At 35.6% G+C, this 19,345-nt stretch overlaps 1 protein-coding gene across 7 annotated transcripts in view; it reads left to right on the forward strand.

Annotated features, from left to right (window-relative positions):
* EXOC6 (exocyst complex component 6) overlaps positions 1 to 19,345 on the forward strand; it is a 216,631-nt gene that overhangs the window by 86,609 nt on the left and 110,677 nt on the right. For all 7 annotated transcript variants that reach the window (XM_055081380.1, XM_024121372.3, XM_055081382.1 and 4 more), the window contains 5 exons: positions 4,322 to 4,368; positions 4,492 to 4,612; positions 6,106 to 6,177; positions 9,767 to 9,864; positions 13,891 to 13,996. In XM_055081380.1, the coding sequence (XP_054937355.1) occupies positions 4,322 to 4,368; positions 4,492 to 4,612; positions 6,106 to 6,177; positions 9,767 to 9,864; positions 13,891 to 13,996 (444 nt within the window). The remainder of the gene's footprint in view (positions 1 to 4,321; positions 4,369 to 4,491; positions 4,613 to 6,105; positions 6,178 to 9,766; positions 9,865 to 13,890; positions 13,997 to 19,345) is intronic.

The following is a 19,345-nucleotide window of genomic DNA, read 5'->3' on the forward strand; positions in this document are numbered from 1 at the left end:
TTCTTTTGATTTCCATTTGCATGGAATATCTTTTTCCATCCCCTCACTTTCAGTCTGTATGTGTCCCTAGGTCTGAAGTGGGTCTCTTGTAGACAGCCTATATATGGGTCTTGTTTTTGTATCCATTCAGCGAGCCTGTGTCATTTGGTTGGAGCATTTAATCCATTCATGTTTAAGGTAATTATTGATATGTGTGTTCCTATTACCATTTTCTTAATTGTTTTGGGTTTGTTTTTTTTAATTTTATGTATTTATTTTTTTTTGGCCGTGTTGGGTCTTCGTTGCTGTGTGCGGGCTCTCTCTAGTTGCAGTGAGCGGGAGCCGCTCTTCTTTGTGGTGCACGGGCCTCTCACCGTGGCGGCCCCCCTGTTGTGGAGCACGGGCTCTAGGCACTCAGGCTTCAGTAGTTATGGCATGTGGCCTCAGTAGTTGTGGCTCGCGGGCTCTAGAGCGCAGGCTCAGCAGTTGTGGCACATGGGCCTATCTGCTCTGTGGCATGTGGGATCCTCCCGGACCAGGGCTTGAACCCATGTCGCCTGCACTGACAGGTGGATTCCCAACCACTGCACCCCCAGGGAAGCCCTTGGGGTTTTTTTTGTAGGTCCTTTTCTTCTCTTGTGTTTCCCACTTAGAGAAGTTCCTTTAGTGTTGGTTGTACAGCTGGTTTGGTGGTGCTGAATTCTCTTAGCCTTTGCTTGTCTATAAAGCTTTTGATTTCTCCATCGAATCTGAATGAGATCCTTGCCAGGTAGAGTAATCTTGGTTGTAGGTTCTTCCCTTTCATCACTTTAAGTATATCATGCCACTCCCTTCTGGCTTGTAGAGTTTCTGCTGAGAAATCAGTTGTTAACCTTATGGGAGTTCCCTTGTATGTTATTTGTCGTTTTTCCCTTGATGCTTTCAGTAATTTTTCTTTGTCTTTAATTTTTGCCAACTTGATTTCTGTGTGTCTCGGCGTGTTTCTCCTTGGGTTTATCCTGTATGGGACTCTCTGCGCTTCCTGGACTTGGGTGGCTATTTCCTTTCCCATGGTAGGGAATTTTTCGAGTATAATCTCTTCAGATATTTTCCTGGGTCCTTTCTCTCTCTCTTTTCCTTCTGGGACCCCTATAAGGTGGATGTTGTTGCGTTTAATGTTGTCCCAGAGGTCTCTTAGGCTGTCTTCATTTCTTTTCATTAGTTTTTCTTTATTCTGTTCCGCAGCAGCGAATTCCACCATTCTGTCTTCCAGGTCACTTATCTGTTCTTCTGCCTCAGTTATTCTGCTATTGATTCTTTCTAGTGTATTTTTCATTTCAGTTATTGTATTGTTCATCTCTGTTTGTGTGTTCTTTAATTCTTCTAGGTCTTTGTTAAACATTTCTTGCATCTTCTTGATCTTTGCCTCCATTCTTTTTCTGAGGTCCTGGATCATCTTCACTATCATTATTCTGAATTCTTTTTCTGGAAGGTTGCCTATCTCCACTTCATTTAGTTGTTTTTCTGGGGTTTTATCTTGTTTCTTCATCTGGTACATAGCCCTCTGCCTTTTCATCTTGTCTGTCTTTCTGTGAATGTGATTTTTATTCCACAGGCTGCAGGATTGTAGTTCTTCTTGCTTATGCTGTCTTCTTGCTTCTGTCATTCTTCTTGCTTCTGTTCTTCTTGCTTCTCTCCTTAAATATAAAGGTAGAATGATAAAAAAATAATTTATGTCTTAGAGCTGATAAATATGGTAATTTAAATCTATAAGTACTTGATAACATTGACTGAAAATATTTAAAGCAAAATTGCCACAAGATAAAGGATAAATAAAAACATCCATAAACATATTGGATGCTTCTGTATCTTATCAGCCAGTAGACAGAATATTAGTAAGAATACAGAACATGCTTAATAGGCTTATCTAATAGACTGTATAGAATTCTGTTTGGGAATTCCCTGAGGGTCCAGTGGTTAAGACTCAGCGCTTTCACTGCCATGGGCCTGGGTTCAATCCCTGGTCGGGGAACTAAGATCCCAAAAGCCACACGGTGCAATCAAAAAAAAAAAGAGGAATTCAGTTTCAACACCTGTAGAAACATTTTTTTAAGTACACATGGAACATTATAAAATGTGACTACATACTTTGTTATAAAGCAAGTATCAAGAAATATCAAACGTTTGTGTCATGTAGACTATATTCTCTGATCATAGTATTTTTAAGCTAAAAAGTAATAACAGTCCCCTCCCTGAAAAAATCCAGATGTTTGAAATTTTTGATCACTTTTATGAAATATATAAAATATAATATTTGAACTTAATTTTATATTTCATGTAATAAACTTTTATGAAATTCAAATGGTGAAATATTTTCCTGTCCTTTTGTTAAAATTATAAACAATAGGAAATCTTAGACCATTTTAAAGGAATTTGACTTTTATTATGAATCAGATGAAAAGTCATTGGAGGGTTTTTGGCAAATGATATAATTATTTGATTACTGTTTGAAAACTATCATTCTGGCAGCTATCTGGAGAATAGACTGTAGGGATCAAGCCTGAAAGCTTGGAAGACTAGGTAGGAGAATGATGTAATTGTCCAAGTGAGAGATGATGGTAGCTTGAACTAGCCTGCTGAGAAGGAGGCTCTGAAATCATATTGACTTTTTAATTTGTTTATTGTTCATTTCCTTTCGAATGCAAGTTCCATGAGGGGTAAGGACTTTTTGTTATTTACCAGTGTATCCCTGGTGCCTTAAAAATGTATGCAGCGTATAGTAGACTCTCAATAAATATTTGTTAATAAATGTTGCACTGATTTGGAACTTACTTTTATGTTACTGATATTTATTGTTTTAAATTGATTTTTATTTTTCATTTAAAGCATGAAACAGTTGATGGCTATAGAAGATATTTCAGGTCCTGGATCATCTTCACTATCATTATTCTGAATTCTTTTTCTGGAAGGTTGCCTATCTCCACTTCATTTAGTTGTTTTTCTGGGGTTTTATCTTGTTTCTTCATCTGGTACATAGCCCTCTGCCTTTTCATCTTGTCTGTCTTTCTGTGAATGTGATTTTTATTCCACAGGCTGCAGGATTGTAGTTCTTCTTGCTTATGCTGTCTTCTTGCTTCTGTCATTCTTCTTGCTTCTGTTCTTCTTGCTTCTCTCCTTAAATATAAAGGTAGAATGATAAAAAAATAATTTATGTCTTAGAGCTGATAAATATGGTAATTTAAATCTATAAGTACTTGATAACATTGACTGAAAATATTTAAAGCAAAATTGCCACAAGATAAAGGATAAATAAAAACATCCATAAACATATTGGATGCTTCTGTATCTTATCAGCCAGTAGACAGAATATTAGTAAGAATACAGAACATGCTTAATAGGCTTATCTAATAGACTGTATAGAATTCTGTTTGGGAATTCCCTGAGGGTCCAGTGGTTAAGACTCAGCGCTTTCACTGCCATGGGCCTGGGTTCAATCCCTGGTCAGGGAACTAAGATCCCAAAAGCCACACGGTGCAATCAAAAAAAAAAAGAGGAATTCAGTTTCAACACCTGTAGAAACATTTTTTTAAGTACACATGGAACATTATAAAATGTGACTACATACTTTGTTATAAAGCAAGTATCAAGAAATATCAAACGTTTGTGTCATGTAGACTATATTCTCTGATCATAGTATTTTTAAGCTAAAAAGTAATAACAGTCCCCTCCCTGAAAAAATCCAGATGTTTGAAATTTTTGATCACTTTTATGAAATATATAAAATATAATATTTGAACTTAATTTTATATTTCATGTAATAAACTTTTATGAAATTCAAATGGTGAAATATTTTCCTGTCCTTTTGTTAAAATTATAAACAATAGGAAATCTTAGACCATTTTAAAGGAATTTGACTTTTATTATGAATCAGATGAAAAGTCATTGGAGGGTTTTTGGCAAATGATATAATTATTTGATTACTGTTTGAAAACTATCATTCTGGCAGCTATCTGGAGAATAGACTGTAGGGATCAAGCCTGAAAGCTTGGAAGACTAGGTAGGAGAATGATGTAATTGTCCAAGTGAGAGATGATGGTAGCTTGAACTAGCCTGCTGAGAAGGAGGCTCTGAAATCATATTGACTTTTTAATTTGTTTATTGTTCATTTCCTTTCGAATGCAAGTTCCATGAGGGGTAAGGACTTTTTGTTATTTACCAGTGTATCCCTGGTGCCTTAAAAATGTATGCAGCGTATAGTAGACTCTCAATAAATATTTGTTAATAAATGTTGCACTGATTTGGAACTTACTTTTATGTTACTGATATTTATTGTTTTAAATTGATTTTTATTTTTCATTTAAAGCATGAAACAGTTGATGGCTATAGAAGATATTTCACTCAAATTGTAGGGTATGTATCTAATATGGCAATAAGTATTATTTTGATATTGTGTTATGTGTCAGAACTAATGATCTCCTATTTAGGTTTTAATTTTTTTTTAACGCATGTTATTTTGGTAATTACTGTTCTTAGGTTCTTTGTGGTGGAAGATCACATTTTACATGTGACCCAAGGATTAGTAACCAGGGCATACACTGATGAACTTTGGAACATGGCCCTCTCAAAGATAATTGCTGTCCTTAGAGCTCATTCAGTAAGTCAGACAATTTATGTTACTAAATTTTTAATTCAGTTACTTCAAGAACTTCTGAAATGCATAACGTCAGAAGAAAACTGTACCTCCATCAGTTCTGCGGGTTTTTTTTGGTAATTGCTCAGATTTGAAAGTAGTAATGACAGGCCTTTGTTTGTCTGGTAATATTGCAACTGAGTGGGGCTTCCGAAGACACTTTTAGTTCAACATTATAGAAGATGAAGAATTAAGCTGGTCTCATTAGTCTCAACTGACCTCTTCATTAGATCACTGAAAAGCACCATGAAGAAAGGGTTTTTAATTATCAGTCCCGATTCTTTGTTTCCAAAGTAAACTCCACCATTAAAACTCAGTAGAACTTGTTTTTCAATGTTTATAATTTGTTTGCAGTAATACAGTTATAAATTTCTTAAAAAATATGCAGTTCTCAGAATTTGAACTCGTTTAGAATAATGACCCTTTAAGTAATGAGAATTATTTTTATGAATGAAGGTAAAATGATAAAATATTTTTATAATATGCCTTTTGTGGAAATAAAAATATGTGTTATAAAGACTATTGAAATTAATAATTTCTTAGTGTGGACTTTTTCTTAAAACAATTTTGGGAGTTTACCTTCAGTGAAATTTCCCCAAACTTAAACTTTTATAATCTATTATTTAAAATTTTATTATTGAGAATAGAGATTGAAAATATTTTGCAGGAAGATTATTAGTTTAAGTGATATTTAGATTATAAATACATTATATTTTTATTTATCAGGGACATAGATTCTGGATACAGTATTTGTCCAATGAACTACAACTTTTTCTAACATATTATAATAAAGAACAATACATTTTATCATGGTTTATATTCAGGCTAGCTATGAATATGTAATATGATAGTGTGCTTCCTGTTAATTCTATGGCATCACGTATGAAATTATAATATATTAAATGTAACATATCACATTTAAAATCTTATTACATGCTATTAAGGGGACAAGAGTGAATTTCACTATCCCTTTGAAATTAATTATTTTTCTTTGGTGCATTACTAAGAAAATACTTAAATTGTCATTTCTTATATTAGAGAAATATATTGATTGTATCTCTTTTATAATAGAATAAATAATTGAAAAGTAGAAATATATGGTCTATATATAAACCATTTTTTCAATTTGAAATAACTAGTTCCTTAAAATCTGAAGACTTTTAGAAATATAAGCATCATTGCTTTGACCAAAGTTTAGTGTGTACAAATTTCAGAAAAATTTCTTTTCATATAATACAGATACTTTAGTTATGTCATGTTATGATCTTTCCCTAAGAATTTTTTCATGAATAGAGGAAGCCAGCTGTGGATCTAATAACCAAGACTTCAAATTTATTGTAAGTCAGGCAAATTAAGGGAGAAATTTTCAAGTTTTATTTCTTAGTTTTTAACCAGATGACTCTGGTGTGTGTTTGTTTGTTTGTGTTTCCACCCCCACTTACCCTTCATTCTTGCAGTCTTATTGCACTGATCCTGATCTTGTTCTGGAACTGAAGAATCTCATTGTAATATTTGCAGATACTTTGCAGGTGGGTGATAATCTAATATTCAGTTAATGGCTATTTGAGCACTTAAAGCTATTCAAAACATAGACCACACTCATTTATTTTATTGTGGCTTAATGGTAGTAAATTAGTAGTAATCAAATGTTTACTTATATATTGATATTCTCCTATTACTCAGGACTTTTCATACCACCTCCTTCCTGATTATGAAGTTTGGACAGAGCTCAGGGAATATTACCATCTATTAAAATATTGGTCATTCTGTTAGAGTAGATACAATATTTTTGCAGTTAAAAAACAAAAAAATACACGGTGTAGTGGAAAGAACCCTGAACTAGAAATTAGAAGATTAAAGTTCTGCCTGAGGGTAATGAACATGAGCTGTGGAATCACAAAGACACAGAGTTTATAGTTAACCTTTGCTATTGACTGATTGTATGTCTACAACTTTTCTAAACTTTAGATCCTCATTTGTGAAAATGAGTTTGTTAATTACTAGTTTTCAGAATTGTTTTGAGTTTTAAATGTGATACTGTATCTGAAAACACATACTAGTTTGAAAGCTGTGTGTACTTATTTTCTTCCTAATTTCAGGTGTACTGTGGCTGTAAGCAAATCACTTTACTTCTTTGTGTTTTGTTTTTCTTTTTAAAATAAGGTTAAAACTGAATTATCTTAAAACTCAATGTCTTTGTGGTTTTCAGTATGAAAGTTTTAAACTTGTCCCTCCTCCTTGATCACAGATAATAAAGAATTGATTGCATTTGTTTTTCATGCTTTAATTTATGGGATTTTTATGGTTGGAATAACTTTTTTGTGAAATATAGACCAGCATTTTCCAAAGTGTGATAACAGATGTTACTTAAAAAGAGTTCTGTGGTCAAAAATGTTTAGAAAATGCTGAGTGAAGTAAAACAGATTTTTCCACTAAAAGCCGATTTCAGAGCAAATTCACACCATACGTTTCCAAAAGGAAGGTGATTATGCAGCATTTTCTCAACATATTAGACATGTAAATCTTTTTTCCCCTTAGAGAATCTTTTAGATCTAGAGCTTCATATAAAATGCTTTGGGAAATGCTAAATTGTTGGCTTTATCACAGGAGTCTTTCCATTCTAGAATAAGAGTTAACTATTTTATTCTTAAATCTAAGGAGAAGATACCACAAGCTCCTTAGTAAATTATTTTATTGCCTTACATCTTTATTAGTTTGTATGGCTTATACTATAATACCAAAATAATTTGGGTTTTTTTTGCTTTCATAAATTTTGTGACTAATGTACCTGTAATACTGATCTCTCTGTAAGAAAACTTAGGAAGTTTTATTAAAGACTGCCTTAATATCTGGGGCCTATGTCTAAGTAACTTGAGGGAGCTTTGCTATCCTTAATGACTTAAAGCATTGCTACTCAAAATATGGTCCAGGGATCACAGGTCTACAAATCGTTTGTTATGGATCCATAATGAAAAGAAACTTTCGTCAGAATGTAAATCAGCTATGTCACTAAGTACAAAATTTAGCTCAGTTGACTTTTTTTTTTTTGGTAACAAGACTTTCTTGATATCAATATCAGCATTGATTTATATTCTGGTGCAAGCTCCTTACCTCTTTTTTAAAAACCATACAAACTGTTCTTGAGTTGGCACTTTGAGTACAACTGTAGATTCAGTTGTAGATTGAGTATTTGATGTGTTTCCAAGGAACTCTGCAGAGAATCAAGGAGTAATAGACAACATTCAAATAATAGAAGCATTAGAAAAGCAACAGTGATGGGTACATAAACCCTTGTAAATATACCTTTCTCATCCTCCTGCTTTGAAATAAAGTTAAGGAAAACGAACCAGTTCTTACTTATTCAGAAATCCTGCAGTATTTTCATTTCACTGAATACTGACAGGCTGATTATTAGGTAAATCTCATACTGAATTAATAAATACTGGATTTTCAAATTATACTTAATAATTGAAGAATTGAGGAAGGTCTTTTCTTTTAAAAAAAAATATTTTATTTATTTATTTGGCTGTGGCTGGCCTTAGCTGCGGCACACGGGATCTTCGTTGCGGCACGCGGGATCTTTTGTTGCGTCGTGCAGGCTTCTGTCTAGAGTTGGGCAATAGATTGAGTTGAAAGAGACGGATGGTTGGAATTTCAGTTTAGGAAGCTCTTACAGTGGTCTAGGCAAGAGATGTTAAGGCCCTGAAGTAAAACAGTGATACTGGGAAGATTTCTGGAAGAAAGAAACGTAGTAAATGATAGAGAAGAATGATAGGTTTGAATGAGATTTGTAAAGGAGGTAAAATCAAAAGAATTTGATGACTGATTAGATGTGTTTGTTTTGAGGGCATTTAGATGACTTTCAGGTTTCTTTCCTGATAAATTGGATTGATGATAGAACTATTAACAGGGATAGGAAATAGGAAGAACACTTGGTTTAGTCTGAAAGGGAAGAGATAAGTTAACTTTAATGTGCCTGTTGGCAGACTGACTAGAGATGTCTAATTGCTGTTGGAATTAAATATTTAGAATTTATAGAGGTCTAGCTAGAGATACAGATTGAGAATAATCAGAGAAAGTAGTGTTTGAAGTCAATCAACTTGAAATTGCCCTAGAGAGCTAGAAGAAAATATTGAAGGATAGAGATAGAAGAAAAAAGGAATCCAGAAGGATTACTCATAGATAAAAGGAGAACAGGGAGAGAGAGTGGTGTTATAGAATTCAAAACAGAAGAGTTTCAAGATGGAGTGAGAGATTGTGGAAATTTATATTCAGAAGATTCTCTGTGACATTGCTAAGAGCAGTTTCAATAAAGGAATAGGAGTGAGAGTTAGATTGTAGTAGGTTTGGCTATGGAAGGAGTGACACAGGAAATTGAGGGAAGGCTTTTTGTTTTCTTTAGTTGTTCTTGGTTTAAAGATGGGAGGCAATTTAGCATGTTTATTTAGTGAAGAGAGAAGAACTAGTGGAAGTTAAAGAGACAGCAGAGTGAGTAGATAATCCATGGAGCAGTTCCTGCAGGAGGAGATAGGATCAAGACCAAAGATGAAGACGTAAGCCTTGAAGGGGAATAGGGACAACTTGGAGGCGAGCAAAAATGTTTGGTCCTGATATGGGTAGCATTTCAAATGGATTTGGAGTTGCAAAGGAATAAAGTTTTGGAGCGTTATATTTGATAACTTTTCCCTGTACAACAAAGTCAGTGTTAAACTGAAGGTGCAAAAGGAAACCATCATGTTTCAGACAGAATGTATTCTCTTTTCTTCTTGTATCTTGTTTAGAGACAACTTACCGAGACACAGATATGTAGATCACTAATCTTGAACTTTTTCTCCAATTCTGACTTCTAATACTTTTTAAGGTTAACAGTGTAATCCAGATAAAAAAGACAGAGAAGAAATAGAAAAATTATTCCAGTTCATAGAACTCTTTCTAGACTCTTTTTTACTTAGTACAACTTAGTAGAAAGTCAAAAGGATATCTTTTTTTCATACTGTTGGGATGGCATACAATGTGATACAGTGATCACTTCAAACAATTCTCTAGTATTCTGAACTTTTAAAAATGAATATCTTTATTTATTTTACTTGTTTATCTGCTTTTTTGTGTGTGTTTTAGGGTTATGGTTTTCCAGTGAACCGACTTTTTGACCTTTTATTTGAAATAAGAGATCAATACAATGAAACACTGCTTAAAAAATGGGCTGGAGTTTTCAGGTTAGTCTAAGCCATGGTGCCTTAATGTAATGAAAAAGTTTGTCCAATGCTAAAGTAAATGGTTTTTGCATTTAGCAATAAAAAATGCTTATAGTATTTTTTTATTGTGGTAAAATATATATAACATAAAACTTACCATTTTAACCTTTTATGAATGTACAGTTCAGTGGCATTAAGTATATTCACACTGTTGCAACCATCACCACTATCCATCTCCAGAACTTTTTTATCTTCCTAAGCTGAAACTCTGTACCAGTTAAACAGTAACCCCATTCTCTTCTAGTCCCTGGCAATCACCATTCTGCTTTGTCTCTGAATTCGACTACTCTAGGTACTTCATATAAGTAGAATCATACAATGTTTGGTTTTTGTGTCTGGATTTGTCTGTTTTTTTGTGTGCCTGGATTATTTCACTTAGCATAATCTCTTCAAGCTTCATCCATATTGTAGCATGTGTCAAAATTTCATTCCTTTTTAAGGCTAAATATTTCATTATGTATATCACATTTTATTTATCCATTTGTCCACTTACGGATATTTGGGTTGTTTTCACCTTTTAGCAATTGAGGATGATGCCACTATGAACCTTGGCGAACAGTTATCTGTTTGGGTCCCTGTTTTCAGTTCTTTTGGGCATATACCAAGAAGTGGAATCGCTGGATTGTATGGTTAATATATGTTAAATATTTTGAGGAACCTCCATACTGCTTTCCACAGTGGCTGCACCACTTATAATCAATTTTTAATTTTTCTACTTTTAGTCTTAATCTCTGTAGTTTTTTGCCCCAGTAAATGATTAGATATGAGGCTGTAAATATTCAATGGTATTTAGTACTAGAGACAAAAATTTATGGCTTATAAATTTTGTTTGGGGAAAGTGCTATTTTTACAAACAACATAATTGTTAAATTAAAAATCTTAAAGTATCTAATTAGGACAATTATTTTTGCTTTAACCACTTGCCTTCAGGGCACAAAGTATTTTAATAACTATATAATTTTGTATTGCCATGAAAAGAAATATTAACTCCCTCCTTTTTAAATTCTAAAAACTTTTCTCTCTCCCTTTCTGCCATTCTCCCTTCCTTCCTTTCTTTTTTTCTTTGTTTCAACAAAAAGTCAATCTTGAGAGCTTACCATCTAGGTTAGCCAAAATATGATAGAAACAATGTGGCAATAATAGTTGATGTTATTAAAATAGAAATGTTAAATGATTTAACACTAACTTGGCATTTACCCCATCAGTTTTCAAAACCTATGGAGGGCTGACCTTCTGAATACTGTGATAGAAATCTTTTAAAATACCGAAGTGGTTTACAAGATTATACACTTCTATTAAGATGAACTAAATCAATCCTTATTTAAGCTTTTTGTATTAACATTCCATAGGAGTGATCTTGTCAGGATGTTGTCCCAAATGAATAATTGACAGTCTTAGATGAGTCATGTATAAATATTAACAATTTTTGATATTTAGTATTTTAGAAATAGAGGTAGTGCTTATTGATAGGGATGGTAATCTATAGTATATATGCCATGATCTGATGTGATATAATATATCTTTATTTATATATATTTGTATATAAAAATCTTTACTCATAGGATTTCTGTTATTAACTTACCCTTTTCAGAAGAGTGTTTAAGTTTTTACAGTTGCTGATAGATTTGTATTGAACCAGCTATTCTCTCTTATCTACCTTAAGACTTCTAGTAGTGACATTATTCCTCAAGATAGGGGAAACTGTGAGGTATTGTTTTCTCTCTGAAAAGCTAATGGGTTCCTTCAAAAAGAGATAGGAATAACATTATCCTCCATTATCATCATGGATGAGAGCAAATGATAGCATGTCAATTGTAATTACCAAATATATTTTGACTTCTACTTTCAGTACTGTTCTAGGTTATGCTTTTTGCTTAGACTTTTAAGAAGTAGCAGATTTTAAGCTTTTTTTGTCCTTGATCTGTATCTTCAAAGACTGTAAAAGTAGTGAATTGACAACCTAACAATTAAATGGGGAAAAAGTAAGTTATCAGTACTGAATAATTAAAACTTGACGACGTCCATGATAGAATTTATGATCTGACTACTGTCATACTTTGTTTATCCATGTGTGGTTCTCTCCACCTATATTGTGAGCACTAGTGTTTTATTTATATTCTTGATTGCCTAGCTCCAAACAGAGTCATATTTTAACTACCTTGTGCACCTCAGTGATTTACAAGCACATGACTTTATTTCCAGCCTCTCATTAAGATGCCAGAGCCATTTATCAATTAGATATCCATCATCCACTGCCCAAACCATATCCTTCTCTTATGTTCCTTACCTCAGCAAATGCCTCTGATGAGGTGAGGTATACATCATTTGTCCATTTGCCCTGTCTAGAAACCACGGATTCATCAGGATTATATAATACTTTCCCTCATAATCCTCATTTAGTTTCTAAATCCCATGTATTTTATTTCTTAAAAACTCTTGTTTCTGCCACTTCCTCTCTTCCTACACAAATACAGCTTTAATTCAAATTCTCGTCCTTCTTATTTGGATTATTTAGTCTTTCTAACTGGCCTCTCTCTGTTCATTATTGTCCTTTTCCTAGTTTTTCCTCCACTGTGTGAAAGTCTTCCTATGACATTGCTCTGCCTAAAACCTACTATGGTATTCCACTGCCTACAGGATAAAATCTGGGTGCCTCATTTTGTCCATCTGCCCAGCCTCATTTTAAATCATGTCCCTTGAATACTTTATACTCCAGTAGTACTGCACTACTTGTGGTTTTCCTCAACTCCTCCCCACACTCATACTTTTTCTCCCCTTATGTTTTTACCTGTTATGTTCCATCTTTCTGAAATGCTGTTCTCCCATAATCTCATTAGAAGTGTTTCTTTTCATCTTTGAAGACCCTCCAGAGCCCGTAGCTTCTCTGTAAATCTTTTTATGAGATGTCCCCCACCTACTCTGATAAAGTTAATCACTTCCTCCTTTGTCCTATTTCTGAAACTTGCGCCTCTTTTATTGTACGTATAACACATCATTATAAACATTATAATTTGTTTGCATATCTATCTCTCCTGTTAGGTTTGAGAACAGGGATCTTGCTTTTATTTTCATGAGGGTAGGGAGTTTTCATCAGAGTTAGCCCAGACTAGCACATAATAGGTGCTCAATAAATAAAAATCAAACTGAATTATTGATTAAAAGGAAGTTGATTGGACAGCAGGTATATTAGGACAGGCTGAGTTATGCTACGGTAACAAAAATGCCCAAAATCTCATTGGATGAACACTGGCATTTTATTTCTCACTTGCACAGAAGTCCACAGTGGGTCTAGTAGTCCAAGATTTGAGATTTTGACATCCATAATTCTACTTTCTCAACGTGGTGGTCTCCCCTATCACTGTGGGACTAAGGGTCGCACAGTTAGTTCATAAATGCTTTAGACTTAAAGCAACACATGTAACTTGTATTCACAGTCCAATGGCTAAAACTAGTCATATGAGTTTGCCTATTTGGTGAGTGATAAATGTGTCTGCCTTACTAAGTATAAAACGTCCTTTTCTAAGTACAACATTATGAGAGACAAACAAATGGAAGACATTGTTTTTATCTTCAAGGAGCTTATGGTCTAGTTGGAAAGAGAAGACAGAAAACATACAACTTGAGAGTTGTTCCTATCAAGAAATGTGACTGGGATACTCTTCACCTCATTTTTAGTTGTAATGAGTTCGTTCAGACTATATCATCTTGAGAATTATTCTAGACTAGAAAATAAAAACTAAAGTGCTGAGAGGATGTAAAATAAACAAGTGGAAAGAAGAGATTGCACATTAATTTTGAGGGGCAGACTTTTTTGGTATTGAATTTCAGAATTCTGAGTGATTAGGCACTGTTTTCCTGGTTAGAACTTTAACTGACACACAAAAAATGATTTTGTAATTGTTGGGGTTTTTTAAAAGTATTGTCCTATAGCACTCTATTGATATGTTTTCTAATATTAAATTTCAATTCTGTCTTCTTTCTTAACAGGGACATTTTTGAAGAAGATAATTATAGTCCCATCCCTATTGTTAATGAAGAAGAATATAAAACAGTCATCAGTAAATTTCCCTTTCAAGATCCAGACCTTGAAAAGGTACAAGCTAGTTCTTAATTCAAGAATTTTCTTAAAAATAAATTAATTATATTTATTGCTATATTATATTAACCTGATATTATAAGTGAGAATAGCTTCTTTTGAGGCTTTTGTTGTTATTGTTGTGTTATTTGAGAAAATTATATTTTGTTCACTTTTAAAGATTATGTTACTACTACTACTACTATTTCGGTGAGGTTAAGAAAGGACTTTCCTGGGGCTACAGGAGCCCTTGTCCCAAATGTTAGGTGGATTCCCAGGGCAGGTGTTACTATCATTGGGTAGATTCCAAATTAGATATACTAAATGTTGAGTAGATTATAGGAATAAGAGAATATTGTAAGGAAAGAGAGAATTTCTTTGAAATTTCCATCACTGTGGAAGATCTTATTTTGTGGCTTTTTTTCTAGAAATATATTTGTATAAAAAGTTTATCTTGGGGACTTTCCTGGTGGCACAGTGGTTAAGAATCCGCTTGCCAATGCAGGGGACATGGGTTTGATCCCTGGTCTGGGAAGGTCCCACATGCCGTGGAGCAACTAAGCCCATGCACCACAACTACTGAGCCTGCGCTCTAGAGCTCACGAGCCACAACTGCTGAGCCCATGCGCTGCAACTACTGAAGCCCACGCACCTGGAGCCTGTGCTCTGCAACAAGAGAAGCCGCTGCAATGAGAAACCCACGCACCGCAACGAAGAGTAACCCCTGCTCACCGCAAGTAGAGAAAGCCTGCACGTGGCAACGAAGACCAAACGCAGCCAAAAATAAATAAATTTATTTTTTTAAAAAAAGTTTATCTTCATTAAGTAAGAGGTGTATGAAGGCAATAGCCACCTGTAGATTTTTTCCTGAAGTAAGAATGTCTATTTTTGGAGTCAAGATGTCTGAACAAAAGATAGGCTAGAGGGCTTCCCTGGTGGCACAGTGGTTGAGAGTCTGCCTGCCGATGCAGGGGACATGGGTTCCTGCCCCGGTCCGGGGGGATCCCACATGCTGCGGAGTGGCTGGGCCCATGAGCCATGGCCGCTGAGCCTGGGCGTCTGGAGCCTGTGCTCCGCAACGGGAGAGGCCACAACAGTGAGAGGCCCGCGTACCACAAAAAAAAAAAAACAGGCTAGAGAAAGGAAATAGACCAGCATGTAGAGTATTCTGGAAATACACCTGATTGCCCATATGCATGCGTGCACACAGAAACACACACGCTTGTACCAATCCAGTATCCCTGGGTAGAATTAGATCTTATGAGAAAAGGATATCATATTTTCTGTTATTATCACCTTTTTCATTCTCTCATTTTTTATTTTTTTCCTTAGTCTTTTTTATTATTTTTTCAACACTTTATAATTTAGTCCTTTTCTACATTTTTATCCCTTAATAATGAACAAGAGTGAATTCTGAATGAGTTGTGTGAATTGTGACTGTAAATTTTTACGTTACATTTGTATATACATAAACTAAGCATATTATGTGTAATAGTCACTAAATACAGGACCAAGTAATTTAATGCATAGCTTTTAGATTATAGCTAACACTACCATTGCATATACCTAATTGTATTCTAATACACACAAAAGACCAGAATAATTATTCTAGTTCTGTATTTTTGAAACCCCAATCAAAGTTTCCCTGTCAAGAAATATTACGAGGGACTTGCCTCGTGGCGCAGTGGTTAAGAATCTGCCTGCCAGGACTTCCCTGGTGGTCCAGTGGTAAAGAATCCACCTTATAATGCAGGGGATGAGGGTTCGATCCCTGGTGAGGGAACTAAGATCCCACATGCCATGGGGCAACTAAGCCTGCATGCCACAACTACTGAGCTCGTGCGCCTCAACTAGAGCTGTGTGCTCTGGAACACACACGCCACATCTACAGAGCCCACGCACCCTGGAGCCTGTGCACCACAACTAGAGAAGAGAAAACCTGCACACCACAACTAGAGAGAAGCCCACACGCTGCAATGAAGAGCCTGCATGCCTTAGTGAAGATCCTGCATGCCACATCTAAGACCCGACGCAGCTAAAATTAAAATAAATAAATAAATACTAAAAAAAAAAAAAAAATCCACCTGCCAGTGCAGGGGACACGGGTTCGATCCCTGGTCTGGGAAGATCCCACATGCCGCAGACCACCTAAGCCCGCAGGCCACAACTACTGAAGCCCGCGTGCCTAGAGCCCGTGCTCCACAACAAGAGAAGCCACGGCAATGAGAAACGCGCGCACTGCAACGAAGAGTAGCCCCCGCTCACTGCAACTAGAGAAAGCCCGCGTGAAGCGACGAAGACCCAACGCAGCCATAAATAAATGAATAGACAAACAAACAAATAAATAAATGTATTTTTTAAAGAAGAAATATTACGAGAATATTCTCTATCTCACAGCTTGGCTTTGTTTTGTTTTAGTTACTGGTAATAAATGTGTTCAGGATATAGCATCTGCAAAATGAGCACTGGATTTGGTCTGGATTCATGTGCCAGCTCTGTCTGTGGCTTATTATGGGCAAGTGACTTACCCTATTTGGGCATTTTTGCCTTATCTGTCAAATAAGGAGGTTGAGCTAAATAATCTCTAGTGTCTCTTCTAATTACACTAAACTATTCTAAATAGATTTATAGTTAAAAGGATATTTGACTTTGCTTGTAGGGTACTTCCAAAATATACAGCATCTGAGGATTAAGCTTGTTAGGAGTTGTATTCATTGGTTTGTGTATTATTCATCATTAAAAAGAACTATCATTAAGGCAAAAGGCACATGGAAAATTTAAATGTGATAACTTAGAAATCCCATAAGTTATTTAGTAATAGTCTCTTGGTTCTGTGTTTATATATTTAATTTTTTCCTATTTTAAGTATAATTTTCAATTAAAACAATTGAAAAAAATGTAAAATTGTCTCTCAGATAAGATGAGTTATTTTCAGTGGAAATTACAAGTGAGAAAGGAATAAGACTGAACATATATGCTAAAATCTGTCTTTTTGCAGCTAGCTGTGCTAATTTGACTAGGATCCTTTGGCTAAAATAAGGACATGTTCATATTGTCTTTAATGTCATTAAAGTCAATTCTTAAAGTTGAAATATCTTTCAAATAGTTAATATTGGTTTCATTATTCTGCAAAACATAACTTGGAGGTGAGTTAGCTCTTACATTATTATAAGGTGATTTTAAAGAATAGCAACTCTTTAGTTAATTTTTGTAGTACTCCTAATTCAGTTCCTAAATTTGGAAAGGTTGAACCTACCAGTTTTGGAGAGAGACTGCTCTCTGCAAATGTTTTCACTACCAGCTTATTGTAAGTTTCTTTCTGCTGGAGGTACCTAAGAGTACATATGTTAATTCATATATTTATCATTCACCTGCTATCTAGTAGACACTGTGCTATGTGCTAGTTTTTCAGTCTCTGCTGTCAAGGAACTTGTGGTCAAGTGAGGGATAGATTAAATAAACAGGAAATTACAATTCACAGAAGTTGGCCCTTCTCAAGATAGAAGAAGCAGCATGAAGAAAGGCTGTAATTCTGCAGTATAAATACAAGGTTGATGAAGTGCAAGAGACGAAGATCAAAAAATGAAGATGAAGTAGAAAGTGGCAGACTATAATAGGCCTTGTAAACAATGTTAGGGAGCTTAGCCTGATGGCTCGAATAAGTCACCACCAGATTTCAAGCAGTAAAAACATAATCAGATTTGTGCTTTAGAAAGATCTCTCTGGCTAGTGTGTGGGGAATGGATTGGAGAAGATTAAGGCTGGGATACTAGCTTGGGGATTGTTGCACTTATTTTGGCAAGAGAGATTGGTGACCTGAATGGGAGTTCTGGCTGTGGAATTTGATTTGAGATATTTAGGAAGTAGGAATGACAGGAGTTGATTATCACTTGCATATGAGGGATGATGAAGATAGAGGCGCAAGTGTGATAGCCACATTTCTGCCTTGGATGGTGGTAGCATTCACTAAGATAGGAAATGCAAGAGGAGCAGATTTAGAAAGAAGGGATGATCATTTCACTTTTGGTTCTGTTGAGAATGTCTCAAATGTTACAGCTAAATAGAGGTGTTCAAATGTTAGTTAGATATACAGATTTGGACTTCAGGAGGAAGATTTGGCCTAGAGTTTTAGATTTGGGAGATATTGGCACTTGCATGGTTAGAGTAGGTGAGATTCTCTAAGGACAGTATGTGTGGTAAGAAGGGAAGAAGGTGTAGGATAGAACCCTAAGGAGTAGTAATTAAGGGATGGCTAGAGGAGGAGTTATAGAGAAGGTAGAGAAACAGAGGAAAACCAGTGTAGGTCATGTATTCCAAGGAAGGAGAGATCATTTAAGAAGCAGGAGGCGAGACTTCCCTGGTGGTCCAGTGGTTAAGACACTGTTTTTCCAATGCAGGGGGCACGGGTTCGATCACTGTTCGTGAAACTAAGATCCCACATGTCCATGGAGTGGCCAAAAATAAATAAATAAAATGGGGGTTTATTTGGGGTGGGGGGAAGCAGGAGGCCCATTGTGTCAGATTGTTCAGGTGAATCAGGTAACATGAAAAGTTATTGGATTTAACACCTGTGAGGTCATTGGTGACCTTCGTGAGGGTGTTTTCAATGATGTAAACTAAGATGCAATGAATGTGAAGGTTGAAGTAAATTAGGCTTCATGAAACGTAAAGAGGGGGCTTTTAGTAACAGTCTTTGGGAGAGATTACCTTTTGGAGACTGAGAATTTGCTAATGGATGTTGGCTGATAAAGCATTTTAGCCAAGAAGCACACTGTAAACCATTAGCTTCATACTGGTGTTAGATGTATATAGGTCAGAAAGCTGCTGTAAGGTATTCTAGGAGTTATGGAATGAAGTGGATACTTTCTTAAATTGGCATTCAAGCAAGTGAAGGGAGTCTTAGAATTATTTGATGACACTGGGCCAGGAAGCTGGCCCATAACTTTCATGCCAACCTGACTCTTGTATTACGGCTGCAAGGAAGCAGAGAGTTAAGCATCTTCTGCAGGATACTTATCATCAGGACACACACTTATATACTTTCTCTGCTTGTTAGAAGTCTGATAACATGATTTAAGAAACAGGTAAATTGCCACATTATTTTCCTCAGAAATATTTTAGTTCTTTTTTTTTTTTTGGCGGTACGCGGGCCTGTCACTGTTGTGGCCTCTCCCGTTGCGGAGCACAGGCTCCGGACGCGCAGGCTCAGTGGCCATGGCTCACGGGCTTAGCCACTCTGCGGCATGTGGGACCTTCACGGACCGGGGCACGAACCCGTGTCCCTTGCATCGGCAGGCGGACTCTCAATGGCTGCGCCACCAGGGAAGCCCTTTAGTTCTTTTTAAAATCTTAAAAATAATGAGTTAA

This window comes from Physeter macrocephalus, chromosome 20 (genome assembly GCF_002837175.3).
Source record: "Physeter macrocephalus isolate SW-GA chromosome 20, ASM283717v5, whole genome shotgun sequence".
Lineage (NCBI taxonomy): Eukaryota > Metazoa > Chordata > Mammalia > Artiodactyla > Physeteridae > Physeter > Physeter macrocephalus.